The sequence below is a fragment of the Colossoma macropomum genome, unplaced genomic scaffold (assembly GCF_904425465.1).
Source record: "Colossoma macropomum unplaced genomic scaffold, Colossoma_macropomum, whole genome shotgun sequence".
Taxonomy (NCBI): domain Eukaryota; kingdom Metazoa; phylum Chordata; class Actinopteri; order Characiformes; family Serrasalmidae; genus Colossoma; species Colossoma macropomum.
This window is the reverse complement of record NW_023494792.1, coordinates 55,800,807-55,823,890: the sequence shown is the minus strand read 5'-3', so window position 1 is coordinate 55,823,890 and position 23,084 is coordinate 55,800,807. Positions and strand designations below refer to the sequence as shown.

At 40.2% G+C, this 23,084-nt stretch overlaps 1 protein-coding gene across 1 annotated transcript in view; it reads left to right on the top strand.

Annotated features, from left to right (window-relative positions):
- The first annotated feature begins 3,242 nt into the window (after nucleotides 1-3,242).
- lmf2b (lipase maturation factor 2b) overlaps nucleotides 3,243-23,084 on the top strand; it is a 31,279-nt gene continuing 11,437 nt past the window's right edge. Inside the window, exons 1-7 of the mRNA XM_036577622.1 lie at nucleotides 3,243-3,466; nucleotides 12,276-12,529; nucleotides 15,941-15,969; nucleotides 16,371-16,564; nucleotides 18,579-18,760; nucleotides 19,009-19,138; nucleotides 21,685-21,819. Of these exons, the coding sequence (XP_036433515.1) occupies nucleotides 3,373-3,466; nucleotides 12,276-12,529; nucleotides 15,941-15,969; nucleotides 16,371-16,564; nucleotides 18,579-18,760; nucleotides 19,009-19,138; nucleotides 21,685-21,819 (1,018 nt within the window). The 5' untranslated portion in view covers nucleotides 3,243-3,372. The remainder of the gene's footprint in view (nucleotides 3,467-12,275; nucleotides 12,530-15,940; nucleotides 15,970-16,370; nucleotides 16,565-18,578; nucleotides 18,761-19,008; nucleotides 19,139-21,684; nucleotides 21,820-23,084) is intronic.

Below are 23,084 nucleotides of genomic sequence, written 5' to 3'. Positions count from 1 at the left end.
AATGAGTCTTTTACAGCGCTGTGGAGGAATTTTGGCCGAATCATCTTTGCAGAATTATTGTAATTCAGCCACATTGGAGGGTTTTCGAGCATGAACCGCCTTTTTAAGGTCATGCCACAGCATCATTGATTCAGGTCAGGACTTTGACTAGGCCACTCCAAAGTCTTAATTTTGTTTTTCTTAAGCCATTCAGAGGTGGACTTGCTGGTGTGTTTTGGATCATTGTCCTGTTGCAGAACCCGAGTGCGCTTCAGCTTGAGGTCACAAACAGATGGCTGGACATTCTCCTTCAGGATTTTTTAGTAGACAGCAGAATTCATGGTTCCATTTACCACAGCAAGTCTTCCAGGTCCTGAAGCAGCAAAACAGCCCCAGATCATCACACTACCACCACCATATTTTACTGTTGGTATGTTCCTTTTCTGAAATGCTGTAGTACTTCTACGCCAGATGTAATGGGACATACACCTTCCAAAAAGTTCAACTTTTGTCTCGTCAGTCCACAGAGTATTCTCCCAAAAGTCTTGGGGATCATCAACATGTTTTCTGGCAAAACTGAGACGAGCCTTTATGTTCTTTTTGCACAGCAGTGGTTTTTGTCTTGGAACTCTGCTGTGCAGGCCATTTTTGCCCAGTCTCTTTCTTATGGTGGAGTCATGAACACTGACCTTTACTGAGCCAAGTGAGGCCTGCAGTTCTTTGGATGTTGTTGTGGTGTCTTTTGTGACCTCTTGGATGAGTCGTCGCTGCGCTCTTGGGGTAATTTTGGTCGGCCGGCCACTCCTGGGAAGGTTCGCCACTGTTCCATGTTTTCACCATTTGTAGATAATGGCTCTCACTGTGGTTTGCTGGAGTCCCAAAGCTTTAGAAATGGCTTTATAACCTTTTCCAGACTGATACATCTCAATTACTTTGTTTCTCATTTGTTCCTGAATTTCTTTGGATCACAGCATGATGGCTAGCTTTTGAGGATCTTTTGGTCTACTTCACTTTGTCAGGCAGGTCCTATTTAAGTGATTTCTTGATTGAGAACAGGCAGTAATCAGGCCTGGGTGTGGCTAGGGAAATTGAACTCAGCTTTCCAAAGATGTGATAAACCACAGTTAATTTATGTTTTAATGGGGGGGGGGGGCAATCACTTTTTCACGCAGGGCCCTGTAGGTTTGGATTTCTTTTTCCCTTAATAATAAAGACCTTCATTTATAAACTGCATTTTGTGTTTACTTGTGTTATCTTTGTCTAATATTTAAATTTGTTTGGTGATCTGAAACATTTAAGTGTGACAAACATGCAAAAGAATAAGAAATCAGGAAGGGGGCAAACACTTTTTCACACCATTGTATATATGTATAATGTATAAGGTTGGCCCGGCGGCTGCTTCCTGAAGAGGGGAGGTTTTGCTGCTGATGCGCCAGCTATGTATCCCAGGCATAGTTACAGTTGCTAGGCTAAGAAAGGACCAACTGGGTGAACCAATTTGCTACAATGCCAGCCTGAGGCAGAACAGTGCTGCTTAGTTAATAACTCCAGTTATTTAATAATACCAAAGACAGAAGCTCTTTTTGTGGGTGAAGCAGCTAAACCCCATGTGTCAAACACAAGGCCCACAGGCAGATCAGGCCCGCCACGCAATCCTATCCGGCCTGCAAAAGTATTTTAATTTTCTATTAATTCACAATGTGCTGCACTACATTCCCCAGCATGCACTGCAACATAGTGTGAGCTCTGACTCTCCTACCCCAATAACAGTCTATGGAACAGCAGTTCTACACAATTCTACACAATTCCACACCAGTCATATGACCAAAATGCATTTCAGCTGCAGTTCAACCAACATAAACACTTAACATCAGCTCAACAGCTCAGAAGTGGAGCCCAAGTATTAAGGAACTTGCAGCAAAGAAAGGTGCCAAGTGTCTAGTTCAAGCACACAGGTAGGTTTAAAAGATCTACAGCCTGGGGACATTTAATTTTTTAATATTTCAAGTATTCATGTAATATTTCAAGATCTACTACAAGTGTCTGTATTTTACTTTTGAGGTTTTTGCATGTTTTGAATAAACAATGGCCAGTTCGGGTTACAGCACAACATTAATTAAAAATGAAATAAAAAACATTTTTTCTTTCAAATCGCCCACAGATTTAATGAGATTTTTTAATATGGCCCTTTTACTGGTTGACACCCCTGAGCAAACCATGACCTTTCCCTGAATTCGTATTTGACCAACGTCATGATAAGTTTATTTTCAGGGACCCCTCAGAAATTTCATTATGAGACATTCAGGGGGTCCAAAAGGTTAATTAGAGGGTCCAGGACAAAATGTTACATAATAAAGGTTTTTTCTTATATGATGAATCTTGTGGACTGAAATGGTGCTCTTTTCATGACTCTTATTCTGTAGTTTCTCCTCAGAGGTGTGTAAGGAAAGTGAAATTTTAGGTCTCAAAGCTTCAGACGGCAGAAATGACCTTGACTGACCTCCGCATGTCTAGACGACGCCGGCTGTCTGACAAATTGCCCATCCGCGTAAAGCTACGTTAGCAGTGATAGGAAGTTCGATTCGGTTCAGTGAACCGATTCGTTCGAACTGCGCGTTTTTGTTAGAACCGAGCGTCCGATTGACGAAATTAAAATATAGTTTTGTCGAGTTTAATCCTGTGTTTTGGATTAAATTGCAAAAAAAAAAAAAAACATGCATTCGAATTTTATTATGGTTTCGACTTCGTAGCACAAACGATTTGATCCAGTTGGCCTTGACGAGTCGGTTCCAACGAATGAATCGTTCCACGAGTCAGACATGTGAACGACTCCGCTTAAAAGTAACCTTTTGCGAATTACTATTTATACAATAACAGAAGGGCACATTAAAGCTCAACATTCACATATCAAACTGAATTTCAGAGGGGAAAAAAACAGAAGAAAAAAAAAACAGACAAAAAAGAATACCATTTGGGATTTGGATAAAAGTGAAGAACTTTAACACAACAACGGGTTTACAAATATGCATATAATTACATAGATCTGTGTGCACGAAGGTCACATGTGAAGGTATTTTTCTGGTACCTTTGATCTTATGTGTAAAAAGGTAGCTATTACTATGATCAAGTTTATTATAAACTCTCGTCCGGTTTAAAAGGGTAATCAAAAAGTGTTAAAACAGTGGCTTTTAAGCTTGAAAGCACTACGCTACTGCTTTCGTTACTGCTTTGCAGGCGCATGTGCTCCATGTGCAGAATAAGCCCCGCCCCCTCTGCTCTTCCCACTGGCCTCGTTTTTCCTCCTCCGAGCTCAAACTCCCGCTCACACACTGACTCCTGCGCCTCTGAGGGGAAACTGTCAGCGCGCTTTTCCACACTAGCCTAGAGGGGAAAATGGGGGAAGTCCGAGTCCCAACACAGATCTTTCTGTGGAGCTTATCCGTCGTGTATTTATTCGCCTTTGCATCCATCTACATCCAAGCGCCAGGTAGGAAGTGTTACTTCTGCTTATTTCACAGGACGGTAGCGCAGTTTGGGCGCGGCGCTCACAGCGCAGCCAGACAGGGTCCTGCTGGAAAAGTTCACGTCCAAGTTCTCTCGCTCTTCATATGCATTTCATACAAAGCGCCGTGCGTTAAGGTGACCCCGCACGGCTCATTCAGTCGACTGGGGCCGGTGGGCGGCTGGTGAGGACCTGAACGTTTGAGAAAAAGTAGCTGAAGTTTCTACGTTACTCTCCTCGTGGCAGTTACGCACTCTGCGTTGATGCCAGCGCTCAAACTCTGACCATCTGGCAGCCAAAAGCTCTGCACGTTTAGCCAATCGGAACGAAATCAGCCCTGTTAGGCTGCCATGCAGTGACTAACTTGGCTTGACGAGTTTTGCAAACGCGAGGCTGAAGTTGGCTTCCTATTCGCCAGCGTCTTGTACGAATTTCCCCGTTCCACCTTAAATGGTGCAGCGGTTACATTCTGGCGCCTTCTTGTTCAAATTTTCCAGTTCCACCTTAAAGGGTGCAGCGGATACATTCTGGCGTCTTGTAGTTAGTTTGAAACTTCCAGTTCCACCTTAAATGGTGCGGCAGTTACAAACTTGAGCCTTCGTGTTATAATTTCACCGTTCCACCTTAAATGGTGAAGCATACACATTCTGGCGTCTTCTAGTTTCCAGTTCCACCTTAACGTTAAATGGTGTAGCAGTTAACGTTAATTCTGGTGCCTTGTTCGAAATTCATAGTTCCACCTTAAATTGTGCAGCAGTTACATTCTGGTCCCTTCTTGTTCTAATTTCCCCGTTCCACCTTAATTGGTGTAGTAGTTACGTAGTGGTGCCTTCGTGTTCGAATTTCACCGTTCCACCTTAAATAGCGTAGCCGTTACATACTGGTGCTTTCTTGTTCGAATCCAGCTCCACCTTAAATGTTGCAACAGTTACATTCTGGCGTCTTCTTGTTCGAGTTTCTCCGTTCCACCTTAAATGGTGCAGTAGTTACATTTTCGCGTCTGATGTGCAGGCGCTAGAATGTACTACTTAAGGTGGACCGGGTAGATTCGAACAGGAAGCTTCGCTTTGCAGACCGCAATCCATCTGATCGAAAGCGGTAGTGGTGAAGTTGGAGCAGAGTCTGTCTGATTCAGCAAATGGGAGGATTTTAGTGTGAAACTTTAGCCAGATGGGCTCAGCATCTCTCCCTCCAGCACAAAAGTGACCCGTCATCACTCTCCGTGTCCACGTTCGTCATCAGACGCTCCTCCACTGGGCTGTAATTACAGGCAGATGTGGGGACTCCGCATCAGTCAGTTAGCAACCAGGGCTGGGATGTAACGGATTACAAGTACCGAGATTACAGACATTAACTGTCTGTATTTAATCCACGATACATTTAGTAAAGGCAGTGTTCAGAATACAGTTCTGCGGTTTAAGAACACGTCATGAATCTGATGTAGACCTTTCCTTAGAACCTTTCTCAAGAACAAATTTAAGAAAAAACTTAGGAAGATGCTGGTGAATAAGGCCCAGTGGTTCTATACAGAACCAGGAACATGTAACGAACCATTTGCATGCCTAAATGGTGCTTCAGACTGATGGAGAGTGTTGGATATGGTTCTATATAGCACCAAAGGGTTCTGCTGTTGTTACGATGCCAGGCTTGTCTATATAGAACCATACAACACATTCTTCATCAATCTGAAGAACCATTGTCTTTAGTAAAGAACCCTTGAAGAACCATCTTTTTACAAATGTAGAATACTTACAGATTAAAATAAAAATATATAAACGATCTTTAAAAGAAACACCATTAATACTTATTGATGAATTATTTTAAATCAGCGCACGGTGTGTACTGATTTTAAAATAATAAAAACGGGATTAGTTACTGGGCTGCGTCTACATTTTCAGTTGTTTGAAGGTCACGTAGTAAGTTGGCAGGGCATAAAACCCAGAGTCTTGTTCTGATAACTTACTATTCAAAGTTTAATTTAATGCAGAATTTTAAAGGAAACTCATTAACTAGGTTTTAACACCCAGGTTTGTTTTTTACAGTGTAGCAAAGGAGGGCCTCAGTTCACAGCCTCTTCACAAACACTGGCGTTCCTGTTAAAGCCTGAGTGGACTAATAAATCAATGTGATCAGTTATTAATCTCAGTGTTACTGAGCTCTGCTAAAGCCTGAGTAGACTGATAAATCAATGTGATGATCAGTTATTAATCTCAGTGTTACTGAGCTCTGCTATAGCCTGAGTAGACTGATAAATCAATGTGTTGATCAGTTATTAATCTCAGTGTTACTGAGCTCTGCTAAAGCCTGAGTAGACTGATAAATCAACGTGATCAGTTATTAATCTGTGTTACTGAGCTCTGCTAAAGCCTGAGTAGACTGATAAATCAATGTGATCAGTTATTAATCTGTGTTTCTGAGCTCTGCTAAAGCCTGAGTAGACTGATAAATCAATGTGATCAGTTATTAATCTGTGTTACTGAGCTCTGCTAAAGTCTGAGTAGACTGATAAATCAATGCGATCAGTTATTAATCTGTGTTACTGAGCTCTGCTAAAGTCTGAGTAGACTGATAAATCAATGTGATCAGTTATTAATCTCAGTGTTACTGAGCTCTGCTAAAGTCTGAGTAGACTGATAAATCAATGTGATCAGTTATTAATCTCAGTGTCACTGAGCTCTGCTAAAGTCTGAGTAGACTGATAAATCAATGTGATCAGTTATTAATCTCAGTGTTACTGAGCTCTGCTAAAGCCTGAGTAGACTGATAAATCAATGTGATCAGTTATTAATCTCAGTGTTACTGAGCTCTGCTAAAGACTGAGTGGACTGATAAACCAAACTCATGATCGCTTATTAATCTCTGCATTGCTGAGATCTTTTGAGATATAATAATACAATAAAAACTCCTGCTCGGATTGTGGGCGCAGCAGTGAACTGAAGCAGGCAGTAAGAGAGAAAAACTGTTGAGAATTTCAGAACTTAGTTTAAATGATAAGTGAATTTTTCCTGAAATATATCAAGACAGGAATTGTATTAAGAAAACTGCCGACCAGAAACTGTGTGAAAGTAAGAGAAAAGGGTTTTTCCAATATAAAAGGTTTTTATCAATATAAATTCGAAATATATTCTGAAAATGTTGCTTTTTATGTACTGTAATGAAATATATTACTGGATACATTTAGGATGATATTCAGCCATCATTACTTTTTCACTACTAACCATGGTAGCAACATAATGCACTTAAATTGTTGCTGCTAGCAGTAAATCGTGACTCTCCATATTAAAAGAAAATATGAAAATTAGCTCTACGTTCAGTACTGTTAATCTGAGCCTAAGCTTTCCCTCATTTTTGGTGATAATTTGTAAATCAGAATCAGAATCAAGCTTTATTGGCCAGGTATGCATACACATACAAGGAATTTGGTTTTGGTTACAGGATTACAGGATTAAATCAAGTTTAGAGGTTGGCGATATGGCAAAAATATAATATTGCAATTTTTTTTTTAGGTACTGATGATATCAAAGATATTTTCAGAAAAGTATGATAATTTATGACAATGATGTATATTGTCATATTGCCCAGCCCTAGCTGGGTTCTATTTTAGCATTTTACTTGCACAAACCAGGCGTCACAGCGATGGTGTGGGAGTGACTCCAGATAAAAAAAATTGCCTGAGGAAAATGATCTCTGTAGCACAGCAACATAACATAACACAATGACTGTAATTAACACAGCAAAGTCAAGTAACAGACACGCACTGAACACAGTATTCATGCAGGGGATGCCAATATGCAAATGAAAACCAGCGCCAGCGGCGACCGCAGACCCAAGTCACGCCCCCTCCCCCCACATTTCATTTAAAACGTTTAGCTATCATTTTGAATATATTATGAACACATTTGGAATCTAAATGTCCATAAAAGTTGATGTTGTTTGTGAAAAGTGAAGGAAATAGCATCACTTAGTCTCCTTGTAAAGCCCATGTGTGGCCCGTGGGCCAAATCAGGCCCGTGGCACAATCCTATTCTGCCCGCAAAATTATTTTAATTCTCTGTTAATATTAGCTTGTTTCAACATGAGCTGCACTACAGTTCCCAGCATGCACTGCAACACAATGTGTGCTCTGACCCCCTTCCCCCCAACAGCAATATGGGCCAGCGGTCACACAAAGCACCAAGCAAATAGGCAGTTTTAAAAACCTTCCTCCTGGGGACATTAAAAGAGGTTTAACAGTTAATCTGCAGCGAATGTTTTATATTAAACAATTTGTTTTTATTTAAAACTATTTTTGAATCATCCAAAGATTAAGTGCCTATTTTTTTGCTGTTGTAGTTTTGGCACATTTTGAATAAACAATGGCCAGTTGGGCTCGTGGCAAAATGTTAAGTGAAAACAAAAGAAAAACACAGCTGACCCACAGATTTGGTGAGATTTTTTAATATGGCCCTGTTAGGGATTGAGTTTGACACCCCTGCTGTAAATCCTGAAATAACAGTTTAAAAGTCAGAGGAGTCAGATTGCAGAATGTACGCATTAATGTCACACATACAGCCTCAGAAGAAAGTCCAGTTTGATGTTTAGGTCTCACACACAAAAACATACTGATAGTAATAGTAGATAAATTAAAGTGTAGTGAAAATCTCGTCAAATTGCCCTGTTCTGTTTTTACTGTATCACCCACCCCTGTTTGTACATATACGAGAATGTATATGTACCTATATTGTCTTCTGTGTGGGAGACCTACATATAAATGACCTGTGGTTTGCGTAACTGCGCTGTAGTTGCCTGAGGCTCATCAGCAAGCTCAAGGATGATACAGTGACTCAGATTTGTAGCGCCTCACTCGTACGTTGGTGAGGCTGCCATTCCTGTCTGGTTGCTTTCTGCGGTTTTTCGTGTGGCGGGTAGTTGTTGGTGAAGAGGAAATCAAAATAAACACATCTCCTCTTGCGACAACGTGAGGGGTTTGGTTTGCGTTTCAAGACGTGGATCGGGCCTAATACAGATCAGTGACTCGGTTTGGACTGATCTAATCATTGTGGACAAAGGTTGCCGCTTCTTTCGGATTGGGCCAGACTGCTGTGTGCTTCAGGGGTGTAGATGGTTAATCAACTGCATTTATTTTGGAATGTCAGAATTGATTATAATCAATTAATAATATTCAGAAGGCATGCACATTTTGTCAAAATAAGTCTTGGATTGTTTTTAAGCATAAAAATAAAAGCTGGCAGAAATATAGTATCACGATACTTTAAGCTATCTAACAATACATGATGTGCATCACAATATGAATTTTTTGAGGTTTAATAAGCTTTAAATTTCAAAAAATATTATCACAACCTGTGGTTGTTATTCAGTATTTCACATATTGTGCTATAGGGTTGAAAGATTAATCATTTTTATATCAAAATCACAATTTGAATGAGTGCAATTCACATTATCAGCTGTATTGTATTAAGTTTAAAGCATCCAAATCTTGTGTGTTGTGAACATGACAACACAACCACAACAAACTGGCCTTCTAACACTGCATGTCGAGCATTCAGGCCAGAAAAGAGTGAATGTGCTGTCCTTCTTGGCTAAAAACCAGGCCTGTGACCCTTTGCACAAAACATTTTAGGTATTTATATTAAGTTAAATGCTTAAATGATACAGTTTAAGCTGAAAATTGAATGTAAACTTTGCAACTTTTAAAAAGTGCTGAAACTTAAACTGAGAAACTCAGTTTAATTTAATTTAAAATGATGGATTTTTTTACACAGCTTACTTAGGGTAAAACAAAAACATAAATTCACAAAATTCATCATAAAGATATTTTATGCAATTGGCCAGTGGACCTTAAATTATAGAAAATAATTGCAATTTGATTCGCTGTCACAATATCACTCTTGACATTTTCCCCAAATTGATCAACCCCACTGTGCTGCACTAAATCCAGTGAAACAGAATTTGCTCTCTTTGTAATGAAACATGCAGGCCAGTGTTCTTTAAGTACTAATAATATCCATGAAAAGCTTATGGCATATTATGACATAGTTTATCTCTGTGTGATAAACTGTTGTCATATATTGGCAGGGATTTACATTAAGGCGTACGTGTGAAGCTGCTGTGGGGAAGAACACTGGCACAGCTGCAGTCAAGTAATCAGACATCTTAATAGATTTCTCTAATTCAGAGCTCACTTTACAGTCATTCTTCATTCTTTCGAGGCCTTAAAGTCTTCCGCTCTGATTATACGTTCCTCTTTCTTGGGTGGAGTAGCTTAAGGCAAAGCAAGATCCTGTGCCAGAGAGAGTGAGAGAGAAAGAGAGAGAGTAGGTCAGAGAGAGAAAAAGAGCTGAATGAAAATGCCATGACTCACACATTTGGCCTTGGCACAGTATTCACTGTGATCCTGCACCGTTACCAGGCTGCTGAACACACACCCCATAAAAGGCTCACTACTGCAGTGACACTCTGCTGCCAAAAATGTGGAAGAATGGTTTCTTTTTCTGTTGTCAACTGTGCGTTTTTAGCGATTAACCTGAGACAGTTATTATTTATTTATTTATTTATTTTGAAAGTTCCCCTCAAATTAGCAGAACATGTGTTTTGTGATCATACACATATTTCAATATGCTTACAATTTACTGCTGAAAGCCAAAAATCTTAGACGCTCTTTGTATTTTTTTTATAAAAATAATTTTTACAGATCAGATCACTGAAGAGACGCCATCTGTTTATAGTTTACAGCCCAGATTTGTGGAAAAATGGGTCGACTTTCAGTAGACAAAAATTTGAGTTCAGCTTCTTTTATTATCAGGGTTTAAAATTACATCACCCATCTATTTGACTGGAGAGAAGAGAGTTACAGCTCTCATATGACCCCCACCTTCTGAATGTAGCTTATGAAATATGAAAGTTATGAAGAATATGACGAAGTGCGTTTTTGGACCACCGGTGGTCTCAAGGAGTTGAAGAGGTCAAGCTGGATTTGCCTGAGACAAAAATGAATGGCGTTTTCTAAAATCAGCAATCTATAAGATCAGCTGTTGGTGAGCGAAAATATTCCAAATCCGGTACGTTTTGCTGTTTGGACTGTTTTTCTCAGAACTTTGCTGGACCTTCTGAACTATGAAGTCATTAAGGAGTTGAATTCTGAGTTTTACTCCATGCTCACTCAGTTGACTTCATAAGTCTGGCAACCTCACCAAAATACCCCAAACAATCCAGCAAGCTTTGTCAAGTCTGGTAATTAAAATGCTTTGGCAGTAGTGAAGTACATTAGGGTAGCTGGTGTTATTATGTAAGTGCTGAAGTTCAATAGTAGGCTTACTCTCATGCAGTGTCATGTCAGTGCGCAGGAGTGTTAGTTTGCTCTGAGCATTGATGTAACAGTGTTCATATTACAGCCTTCACAGTCTCATGATTGAGTAGGGATGAACGATTTGGGAAAAATTTCTAGTTGTGTTTTTTCTGGCTAATATAGCGACTGCGATTTAAGCTGTGGTTATTTTCTGTAAATTAATGTCCAGGCCAGGTTTTTTGGCCAAGATGACCAGAATATCCACATTTTCTAGCTTGAGGCTTGAACCCTGAAAGTAGTTTGGCAAACTGCCAGTAAGTTGTGGTTTTGATGTCGCAAACCATGGAGTTTGGTTGCTTCTGATTGGTCTATCTCATCTACAGGCAGCTCACAAGCTCGATGTTATTAGGTTAACTTTACGCATTTCGAACTCAAGACAACAGTGTTGGTAATGTAGCTCTCTTGCAATTTCGATATTAAAACGATTAATTTTTCAGTCCTAATTCAAAAGATCCAGTAACATTCAGTGGAAAAATGTATGCAGGAGAAAATGTATCAGATTTGGAAACTTTTTTGTTTATCGTGGGGCGCGATAGCAGCAATTTTGAAAATCCCATTTTTTCTGCCATTTTCTGAATGGGTATGACGCCGACTACAGAATGATGCATAAATTCAGACGTCTATTAATCCTTTTTATACCAAAAGTGCAGTTTGAAAAATTGCAACTTTAAAATCACAAGCTTCAGTTTTAATTTTATTAGACATTATTCAGTCGCTCCGTCTAATTTACAAGGCTGTGACCTTCCGAACCGTAAGTTTTGTGATCCGTTTTACTCATGTTTATTGTACTCGGGAAGAGCAGAACGTTTATTTCTGCATTTTATAAATATTTACATATCATCATCGACAGATATATGAGAAATATTGGATTTCGGCATCAATTGGAATTGCATCAGCCCACAGCTTCCCTTATTGATGCATCCCTAATAATTCACATTTCGCTGATGTCGGAACAAAACCTTGTATCTCCAAAGTGGAACTTTACAGGAGAAGGAAAAAACCTACTTTACTTTTAATGCAAGTCAATGGAACCAGACTTTTTTCCAAGTCATTTTGGGTCATTTCTTTAAATCCATTCATCATGAAATGTACGCACACTGTAAAGGGTAACGGACATTTTCAGATTATGTCAAAAACTGGAAAACATAAAGAATGGAGATACAAATTTTTCAGTAATTTGCTTGATTGTGAACAACGTTCCCACACCCAGAAAACAAATCTGGACCATCTGAGGTTGGTCAGCATGCTCAACACTCAAAGTACATAATAAAAAATCTATAATTTGTTAGAGACTCATTTGCATATTACAGCTTTCTGTGATAACAGTATCACAGGATACTGATTAAAATACATTCTGCAGCCCAACCCAGTGTCTTTAGTTACCAGCTGAAATTGTCAAGTTTATAAGTTCTGTGTTGGGTCTACATAAAGCTGTTGTGTCTGTTGCAGGTCTTTTTGGGGATGAAGGCTTAGTGCCTGTGCGTCTCCAGGTGGCCGGTGTGCAGAGTCCTCTGCTGGAGCAGCTGCAGGCCTCCCCGTCCCTCCTGTGGCTGGGGCCAACCCTGGGCCTCGAGCCCCAGCAGGCCTTGGAAATCATTAGCCTGCTGGGGGTGCTGCTGAGCCTGGGAGCCGTACTGCTGGGAGCGCTCAGAGACAGCCTGGTCTACCTCTGCCTCTGGGCCCTTTACCTCTCCCTGTACACTGTGAGTATCTCTCTCTCTCACATTCTCTCTTTCTCTATAGACGTGATGAGCAGCACTGCAGTGAAAATTATGATCTTTGCAGTTCATCTGGGGCTTAGAAGGTGGTCTGGTCCAATTCATGCATCACCATATCAACTTCATGCGACTTTAGCTGTACAGTAGTCACATTCTAATACTGAACTGAATGATTATTGCCAACAGTTTTATACTGATGGGTTATTTTTGTTATAAATTCATTAAATGTGTATTCCAGATCAAAAGATGAGACTAAAACAGAGAGACACTGTTTATTTCTGGGCATTGTTTTCCATACCAAGTAAATCATACTTTTTTTTTCCAACTGAAATCCAGCAGTTTCAGCTGAGCCATAAGTACTGGGACAAATGAATGACAGGAGATTCTGATTACTTAGGTGTTGCTGTGCATGTGTAGGGATAGTTGTAGTCAATGGAGTTTGCATTAGGGCTAATGGACAAGCAAGCAGCTTTGAACTTGAGATTAAAGCAAATCCATAGGGAAACAGCTCGGCATTCCAAAAACAGTATGCAATACTTTAATCATAGAAAAGCAATTTGCGACTAGCAGGCCATTCCAGGAAGACCATAGCAGCTTATGACAGGAATATTGTTAGAGCTGTGAAGAAAAACCCAAAAACAACATCCAGAGAAATAAGACGGTATACAGAGTTCAGAGGTGAACGTGTCAGAGTGTGTGTTTACATGCGCTCAGTAATCCAATAACTGCAGAAAATCAGATTTTGTCAGTAATCCGATCAACACGTTTACATGCACTTGAGTAATCAGATAATGGGAGACTCCAGGTCTGCATGAGTCAGACAGTAATCGGATTTCTGCTGTGCAACCAGCCGATTAACTCACAGAAGAAGACGTGACGTGAACAAAACGTAAAACTCAAACTTCATACTGTAGCTTTTTTTAAAGTATTGCACCACTTTACCTGAAACTATGAACATACATCATCTAGAAGATGAAGAATATTCAAACCCTTTATTTCGTGGTTGGTTTTAGCGCCGCTCCAGCAGTGTTTTGCTGCGTCTCGCAACATCCACAATCTGTTCTTGCACATGCGCAGACTGAGAAATCCGATAGAAGTCAGAGTAAGAGTTTACATGCACTGAGAAATCTGATTACTGAGCTAAAATCCAGCTCTCTTTATCAGATTTCTTAATCGGATTTCTAGATCAGAGCATGGTGTTTACGTGGCCATTTGAATGATCGGATAACTGCAGAAATATTTAGAATTAGGAGTGCATGTAAACACACTCAGTGTTTCAGAAGAAAGTGTTAGTAATAATGAAGCTACAATACAAGATCTCTCATCAGCACCAAGAACAGAAGGCTGGAATTCACAATGAAGCACAATGGCTGTGTTTACATGCAAAGATTTTTGCCAATCTGATTTAATATATTATTCCGATTATAGATTAAGACTGAGGTGTTTATGCCCACTCTACTCAACAATCTGATAAATCTTCATTTACATGCTCACTACAAGTAATCCGATCCAAATTTACATACATGAGTAGAGAAACACTGAGTGTAGACGTTACCATGACAGCGATCATCATGTGAGTCCAGTCAGAGTGAGATGAGCAGCAGTGAGCAGTGCTTCTGTTTTTAATCACTTTAAAATGATGTCAGACTCAGGAAAACGTCCTTCACATGTCCTTATTAAAGAAGGCCGAGAGGAAGACGTCGTGTTCTGAGACACATAAGCTGGACGTCCGTCCCACCACCGTCTTTTAAAGATCAGAGCGTAACCTTCGTCAGGAGCAAAGTTTTTAAGGACAGATGAGGTAAACATGAATCTTTTATGGAAGTGATGGAGAAAGAGAGGGTCTGCAAATTATCCTAAGCACACCTCTTCATCTGTGACGGTTGGAGGAGACGGTGTCGTGGCTTGGGCTTGGATAGCTGCTTCTGGAACTGGCTCACCGCTCTTCATTGATGATGTAACAGCTGCTGTTACCAGCAGAATGAATTCCCATGTCCACACAAATGCCTCAGTGGGCAGGAGTACATAATGCAGTACAGAACCCAAATGAGCGTGTATTTCACCTGTTAAAGAGGAAAATGAACCAGAGCATCCCCAAAATAAGAACATACTGAAAGAGGCTGCCATAAAGGCCTGGCAGAGCATATCAAATGAAGTTATCAAGAGTCTGGTGATGTCATGGAATTGCAGACTTGAGGCAGGTATTGCATAAGAGTTTGGGACTAAATCTTAACTTTTAAACAACTTTATTTTACTTTAAATTGCTGTATTGTTTATGATTTGTGGCCAGAAATAAAAGCTGGCATTCTGTGCTTTCATGCTGATCTTTTCATCTGGACTACAATTTTTTTATGAATATATAACCAAAATAACCCATTTCACTTCGTTGCCCCAACTTTTTTTGCCTTTTTCACTATCTTTCTCAGTATTTCTCAGTATCAGTATGATACTGTTCAGAGCTTGAAATCCCAGTTAACCTCCTTGGAACCACGTTCCAAAACGCACTTCGTCATGTTCTTTACTTCATAACTTTCATATTTCATAAGCTTCATTCAGAAGGTGGGGGTCATATGAGAGCTGTAACTGTCTTCTTTCTAGTCAAATAGATGGGCGATGTAATTTTAAAACTTTATAATAAAAGAAGCTGACCTCACAATTTTTTTTCTACTGAAAGTCGACCCATTTTTCCACAAATCTGAGCTAGAAACTGGATCTCAGATGGCGTCTCTTCAGTGATCTGCTCTGTAAAAATTATTTTTATAAAATAATACAAAAAAGTCTAAGATTTTTGGTGTTTACACGTTTATTATTCTTCTATTTAATGGATTTTTTAGAAGATTACCCACCTCGCTCAATCAGATGGAAATTGTATTCTGAATGGCCTCAATCTGACTAGTTTATTCCAACTGAAGTGTATACATGGATGTATTCTATTCCGATTGAGCTGTTAGTCTGATTATTAACGGATTATTAGGTTGCATGTAAACGTGGCTAACGATGAGCCAGAGTTCAGGAGCAAAGTAGATTGTAAGCATTTAGCTTTATGTTTATGATCATATACAACATGTTCTGTTAATTTTAAGGGGGAAAAAACAGATTTATTTTCATGCAGTTACTGAATAATTTGCCTTAGAATTCGGGCAGGTAAATTCAGATGGAAAAACCGAAATATACCCACAAGCATAAGAGCTTAAAACGTTAAGTAGTTTGAACGTGTTGCTTGGCTGTATAGTTTTATAGTTGTAAACAGCTTTTGCTGTTATGTACCATAAAATATGCAAAGCAGTGACACTAGCAGTATTCAAAGTGGGGGTATTGTGTACGGCGGTAATCTTAGTGAAGTGTAGCTCCATCATTGCTGTTGACTGATTAAATGTTTGTACTGTTTTTGTGTAGGTTGGGGGAGACTTCCTTCACTCTGAGTGGTAAGTCCTGTAGCTTTGTATTTGGACGGCTCCTGTGCATTGGTGCGTCCACCAGCCATGGTTTAGATACCAGTTGTAATCTCACTAATCCTTTTGAAATCCATTGAGGTACATTTGCAAGTCAAATGATCAACAGCTGCAGCAGTTTCAGGCTGTGTGCAAGAGTAACAGGCATGAAAAACTTGCCTGTGCTTGCACGTTCTTAGCTGTTCTGACTAAGTGCTTGTAAGATGCCGTCATCACGTTTATTCATTAAGTCAGGTTGCCAGGGTTACCAAAATAACAGGCCTGACCTGCTTCGATGTCGTTTAGGTTTTAGGCCAGTTTTTACTTTCACCTGTGACGACTGAGAGAAAACTGACAATGTTTGTCTCTCCTCTGTTCTGCTCCTCGTCTCTCAGGGACAACCTGCTGTTGGAGGCGGGGTTTCTGGCCGTCCTGGTAGCCCCGTGTGCCTTACTGCGAAGAATCTCCTCGTCCGGCCACAGTGACCCTGTGACCTTTTGGTTGACCCGCTGGCTGTTCTTCAGGCTTGTGCTTTGTACAGGAGTGAGCAAGCTAGCCAGCGGCGACCCCTCCTGGTGGGACCTCACAGGTTTGTTTTTTGTGGTCTAAACTTTGAAGCCTTGGTTCTGGAGCACCTCTGCACTGCGTAAGGTGTGTTCCAATTCAGGGGCTGCATCCTTCGAAGGATGCGGTCTACGAAGGCGTGTCCTTCAAAGGCTGCGCAGACCCGCGAAGGCTGAACCGAAATGAGACAGTCTGCTCTATGGCAGATGTTTGTGACGCAGCACTGCTGTTCCTGCCCTTACTGTTGCGTCATGAAACGCAGCTTGGCTTTTTTTAAAATATTTGCATTGTTAGCTATTCGACTCAGTTTAAACCCAATGCTTACATTTAAAAGTGTCTTCTCAGCCGCCGTTCGTTCCTCTGCTGGTGCCGCCATGTTCTCGAATTCTTGCCGGCATGCAATGAACCTCGGGATATGTTGGGTGGCAAACGATCCACCCGTTGGATCCTTTGTTGCCATGGAAAAGGACACATTTCTCGGCTGCGTATGAAGGAGCCTTCGAAATGGGACAGTCTTGTCGCACCGCTGTGACCCAGTCGGCCTTCAAATGCAGCCCCTGAATCGGGACACAGCTATAGTTTGGTGTTTCTCCTTGTCTTAACACACCTGATTCTAATAGTCAGCTAATTAAGAAGCCCCTCCCACTCCAAAAATCATAATGTTTTTTCATCAAACGCAAAGTTTACTTAATTGCTGAAAATATGTGTTTCAGTAGTGACAATTCTTAATATTCCACACTAATTTTCTGACTTTCGGACACATTTACTTCAAAACAGTGGGATCTAACTGCTCACCATGTGGCCATGAGGGACAGGGATGCAGCCTCACTTCTTCTAAAATGTACGAATGTAGTTAAAATAATTTTTTTATGTTGTTAGTTTGAACTAATTTGGTAGAATGGTCCTTACAGATATCCAAACAGTTTTACTTAATCGAGTTATTAAACAGGACGTGTAGTTTGGAATAAAGAAAAATGAGATGAATCAAGTTTTAACCTGTAATTTTTACATTTTTGACTGAGAGTAAAACCGCAGAGAATGTGTGGACACGTCTGTTATTGTGTCTCACATTAAGTGAAATGGAGACGTCTGTGTGGACCTATAGGGGAGAGCGAGGCAGAGCCTAATGATAATAATAAAATCTGTGAACAAAGGTTACGCCCTGCTGTGCCCTGTATGGAAATATTGCAAACAAAAAAATGACCTATTTGTACTGTAAGATAGTTGATAGGTCATCTGGTAGTTTGTTAGATCACATATATCTAAAGCAAAGATAAAAAACAACCAGCAGTTATAAATTACCTCTTAAACAAATGTTAAACGCCTCATATGCTACACTTTTCTTCTATTTTATTTTCCCCCTAATGATTTGGTATCATTTTATGTACCAAAAATGGTCATAAATCATTTTTACATGACTGTTTTATAGCCTCACTTTATCCCTTAGAATTAAACAGGCTTTTTTGTTGCTGCACATTTAAGACTGATATATGCAAATGAGCTCTGTCTTGATTGGCTACCCTGTGTTGGGCCTCATTCCGAAAGCACTCAGAGCTGAAACACTCTTTATAGCTACAATCTGAATGAGCGGAGCTCCGCTGCTGTAGGCTGTAGGTGGTTGTATGTAAATGAGTCGGTTCTCATGGCATCACGGAAATAATGAATTCACAACAGGCTGTTTTTAGCAGCTTAGTTTCCATATATAGACTGTATGTACTGGGTAGTGAAAGGTATGTTTTAAAACTTTGACAATGTTTTTTTATTATTAATATGGGACGTCAAACCTTCCATATTGTAGTTTTTATTCATAATGATACAAAATATGTTCTCATTGGCATATTGAAATACTACTGTGAATATTTGAATGGAAAAATGCTGGTCCCCAGGCAGGGTCACCTCAGGACCATGATTTTCAATCATTGACAGGTCAGTGAAAGGCCCAGAATTTCCTTCTGGGTCCTTTATCTCTGGCCACGTTGAGGCCAGGTGGAAAAGTTCTCATCAAGTTCTCACAAACCGTCTACGAATCACTTTTGCAGCGCTGAGTCGGCATTATGAGACCCAAGCCAGCCCCACCCCTTTGGCCTGGTACGCCCACCAGCTCCCTGATTGGCTGTCCAAGCTCGGAGCGGTTTACGTGCTGACGGCTGAGATTACCGTTCCCCTGCTGATGTTCTTCGCGCCTGTGCGCGGCTTGAGGATCGGCGCTTTTTATGTCCAGGTCAGTCGTTCACTCCTACTCGTGAACGAGTGATGAAAGAGGTGTGATTACGTTCCTTATCGAGAAAAAGCAAGAATGCAAATGAATGTCAATAGCAAATTAGTTCATTCACTGTTTGTGTGCTGTGTGTGTTGAATGGCTGGGTGATGGATTAACTCTCATTACTGCTGCAGTGACTGTAGAATGAATGGCAGCCATTAAAATGGAACCTCAGCCTTTATATGTTGCTGTCTCTTTTTTTTTTCCAGGTGTTTCTCCAGCTGTGCTTCATCCTCCTGGGTGGTTTCAGCCTGTTGCACCTGCTGACCATCGCACTGAGCTTCTCTCTCCTGGATGATGATCACTTCAGCTGCCACAAGAAAAAGACTAAGACTAAGAGTATGATCTCCTCTTTCTTAGCAAAGTGTATTTGACCATATGGGGCAGATTTCCTAACGTTTTGCGCCTTCGTAAACTCCATTTTGGCATTAAAAAGTGGCTGTCGTGTTTTAAAATAAATAGAGAGGAGATTATTATAATGAAGCACCTACTCTGATTTATTAGGACCGATGGTAAATATTGTCTGTGCACTGTTTGACGCCTGAGAAAAGCTTGTTTATTTTGGCACCAACATGGCTGCAGTTGTTTGTGCTCAAAGAGAAAAGAGAGTTTTTCAAACGCTTTCATGTTGATAGAACAGATGCCCTATTAAATGCCTGTCAAGTCACATTATTCTTAATTTGATGACAGAAATAAATAAAAAAATAGTTTTAGAAAAAAACAAATAAATAGTTTTTGAATGTTAACATCTTTCTGCAGGCCTCATAGCACTGGCAGATATTTGGGTATTTAGTTTAATTTAATGAAAAATACTAAAAATCAAGGCGGTTTTGTGTGAAATTGCATTTTATGGATACTATGAAAACCTGTTAGACTAAATCTTTGGGTATACACTGATCAGGCATAACATTGTGACCACCTCCTTGTTTCTACGCTCATTGTCCATTTTATCAGCTCCACTTACTATATAGGTGCACTTTGTAGTTCTACAATTACAGACTGTAGTCCATCTGTTTCTCTGCATACTTTGTTAGCCCCCTTTACCCTGTTCTTCAGTGGTCAGGACCCCCATGGACCCTCACAGAGCAGGTACTATTTGGGTGGTGGATCATTCTCAGCACTGCAGTAACACTGATGTGGTGGTGGTGTGTTAGTGTGTGTTGTGCTGGTCTGAGTGGATCAGACACAGCAGTGCTGCTGGAGTTTTTAAACACTGTGTCCACTCACTGTCCACTCTATTAGACACTCCTACCTTGTTGGTCCACCTTGTAGATGTAAAGTTAGACAATAGCTCATCTCTTACTGTACCGTATGAGCTAATCATCCTCTAGTCCTTCATCAGTGGTCAGAGGACGCTGCCCACAGTTCGCTGTTGGCTGGATATTTTTGGTTGGTGGACTATTCTCAGTCCAGCAGTGACACTGAGGTGTTTAAAAACTCCAGCAGCACTGCTGTGTCTGATCCACTCGCACCAGCACAACACACACTAACACACCAACACCATGTCAGTGTTACTGCAGTGCTGAGAATGACCCACCACCCAAATAGTACCTGCTCTGTGAGGGTCCATGGGGGTCCTGACCACTGAAGAACAGGGTAAAAGGGGGCTAACAAAGTATGCAGAGAAACAGATGGACTACAGTCTGTAACTGTAGAACTACAAAGTGCACCTATATAGTAAGTGGAGCTGATAAAATGGACAATGAGCGTAGAAACAAGGAGGTGGTCATAATGTTATGCCTGATCAGTGTGTTGTACAGCACAATCAAGAAGCAGGTTTTCCTTTTTTCTTTCTGAAAGCACATATTGGAACTTATTTATTCTATAATCCCTGCTTTTCTAATGCTACGTTACTTTGTTATTCGTGGCTTCTGTGTACTGTGTGTAGTTGAAAAGTTAGGCTCAAAATCACACAGTTACCAAACAATATCACATGGTTTCCAAATGCACCCAACACAGAACTCAAGCTTGTGTTTCAAAACAGAAAGTACATCAACACCATTAGTAGGTAACCTGCTGTAGTGGCCGCCCCCATCAGCGCAAAGTGTCATTAGACAGTCGGTAATTAGCGCCTCTCTTAGTAAACCAGCCCCTAAGTGTTGTCATTTTGGATCAGACTTGTGCCTTTGGGTTGGAATGATGTGTATTCAACACGCCTACGTGTGGTGACCGGTCATTACGTGATACGTCTTTTAAGTTGACTTTAAGTCCAGACTGAAGACGCCTCTTTTTTTCTGTGCTTTTAACATTTAAGCATTTTCTGTCTAGATTTGCACTTTTAAAAAACAGTATTTACATTTCTAATTCGTCTTATTTCATTCTTGCATTGTTCAACGCTGTAATTACTTTGCTTCTGTTTATATACAGCAGTTTGGATTGCCTTTGTGTGTGTGTGTGTGTGTGTGTGTGTGTGTTGTATAAGTAAACTTGCCTTGAAATACAGTTAAGTGTTCAAGTTTAGACGCCCCATTCAAAAGACATGCTTTGTTGATTTTCTAACTGAAAATCTGTAAAATAACACATCCTCTATAGAGAACACACTTCTGCACATGTTATTGCACAATTACTGTTTATTTGCTGAATGTAATGTATTGGGGGCACAAATGGTGCCAAAGGCACATTTATATATTTTGTTTTATTGTTTAATATTATGTTAAACTCAGCAAATACATAAATTGTGCATTAAAATTGCAGAAAAATGCCATATTTAAGTGCGTTCTCTGTGGTGACTAACTTATTTTCACTGAGAAAAATTAAGAAAACATGTAATTTGACCGGGGTGCTCAAATGTTTGCATATGACTGCAGTTATGATCTCAAGAGTTTTGATCATCTTCTATACTTTGTTGATAGTTCTGTCTCTGTACCTTTATCTTTTTTTTTCAGCTTGGAGCCAGTTTTTGGTCTCGTGTCTGTCTTTTCTGGTGAAGCTGGCTGTCTTCTTCCTTATTTTGTTCAGTGCCGTAAAGCTCTTCAAACTGGAGATCAACTGGGAGAAGAAGATTGTAGCATCGAAAATAAGTGAGTTTCAATTAGTAGATGGGTCTGGGCTTATGAGTCATTTTTAGCCTTAACTTCAGGATGTGTGCCAAGTTAATGTGGAAAAACAATTTTTTAAGCCTTGGGTTCACTACACGACTTTTAATGTCTTAACAGATTATAAACAGACTGGGCATCTCGCACTGTCTGGGTGTTTTTTGCAGATTATTTTGGGTGACTGAAATATTGGGGATCACACACTAATTATCTTTTAAGCCGTCGCAGAATCGAATGGAGCTCACTGAACTCTCGCAACTCACACAAACTCACGCGTTCTCTCGTGAGTCCTTGTGACCAGGAGACGCAAATAAACAGAGTTAGCGGCTTGCCTCTGCTGCTAATGCTGTTTTCTCTACTGTTTGCTCTGACACAGTGAAGAAGCAGCAGGTAAATATGTTTAAGTGAGGACCATGGATTTAAAAATGTGAAGTGTGTTTTATTAGAGTTTTAAATGTACATGAACTCGATTGAGCTTCAGCCTTAAACTCAGCTCATTACACAGCTTCACTCCACACGTGAGAGACTTTTTGCCATTTTTCTTTGTTTACTCCCCGTATTTTGTTCTTTCTCACTCTCTTTTCATTGGCTGTTGCATGAATTGTTCAGATTGAGTCGCTGATCAGTTTACGCTAGATTACGAGTCGTGTCGAAAAAAAAAATCAAACGTTTGATAAACTCCAGCTGGTCTGAAACGCGATCAGGAAGCCAAAAATCTGAGTCTGCTCCCCTCAAACACGACTCGATTCTCTCTCCAACTGTCGACTCTGACTGACCTAAAAATCTGCAGACTAGAGCCAACTAGCACAGACTCGGCCAGACTGAGAATCAGGGCTAAAATCTGGGGGGGGGGAAGTCGTGTAGTGTAACTCTGGCTTTAGAGAACTTGCAGTGATGACCCGAGATTCTGTTTGGCAAAGCTTATTTTATTATAGTAATATAGTAAGTGTACTTTCACAAAAGGTGAAATTAGGAGGTGCTGTTTCATTATGAAATGAACATGCATATTTTCAAAAGTGCATTTTCTAATGCCACAAAAATGGAAAATTAAAAAGGAAAATGAATCACTGAATTGCCAAAGAATTGAACTTTTGTCCTGTAAATGTTTTGTTCTGTGCTGCTACAGCTTTTCTCTTCAGTGACAATTTTAGGACTTCAGGAATTTTAGGTTGCACCGTCATAGAAAGTCAGTCAGAATGTAGAAATAATTATGATGGCAATAATATCAACACTTAAAACTCTTTCTCCTT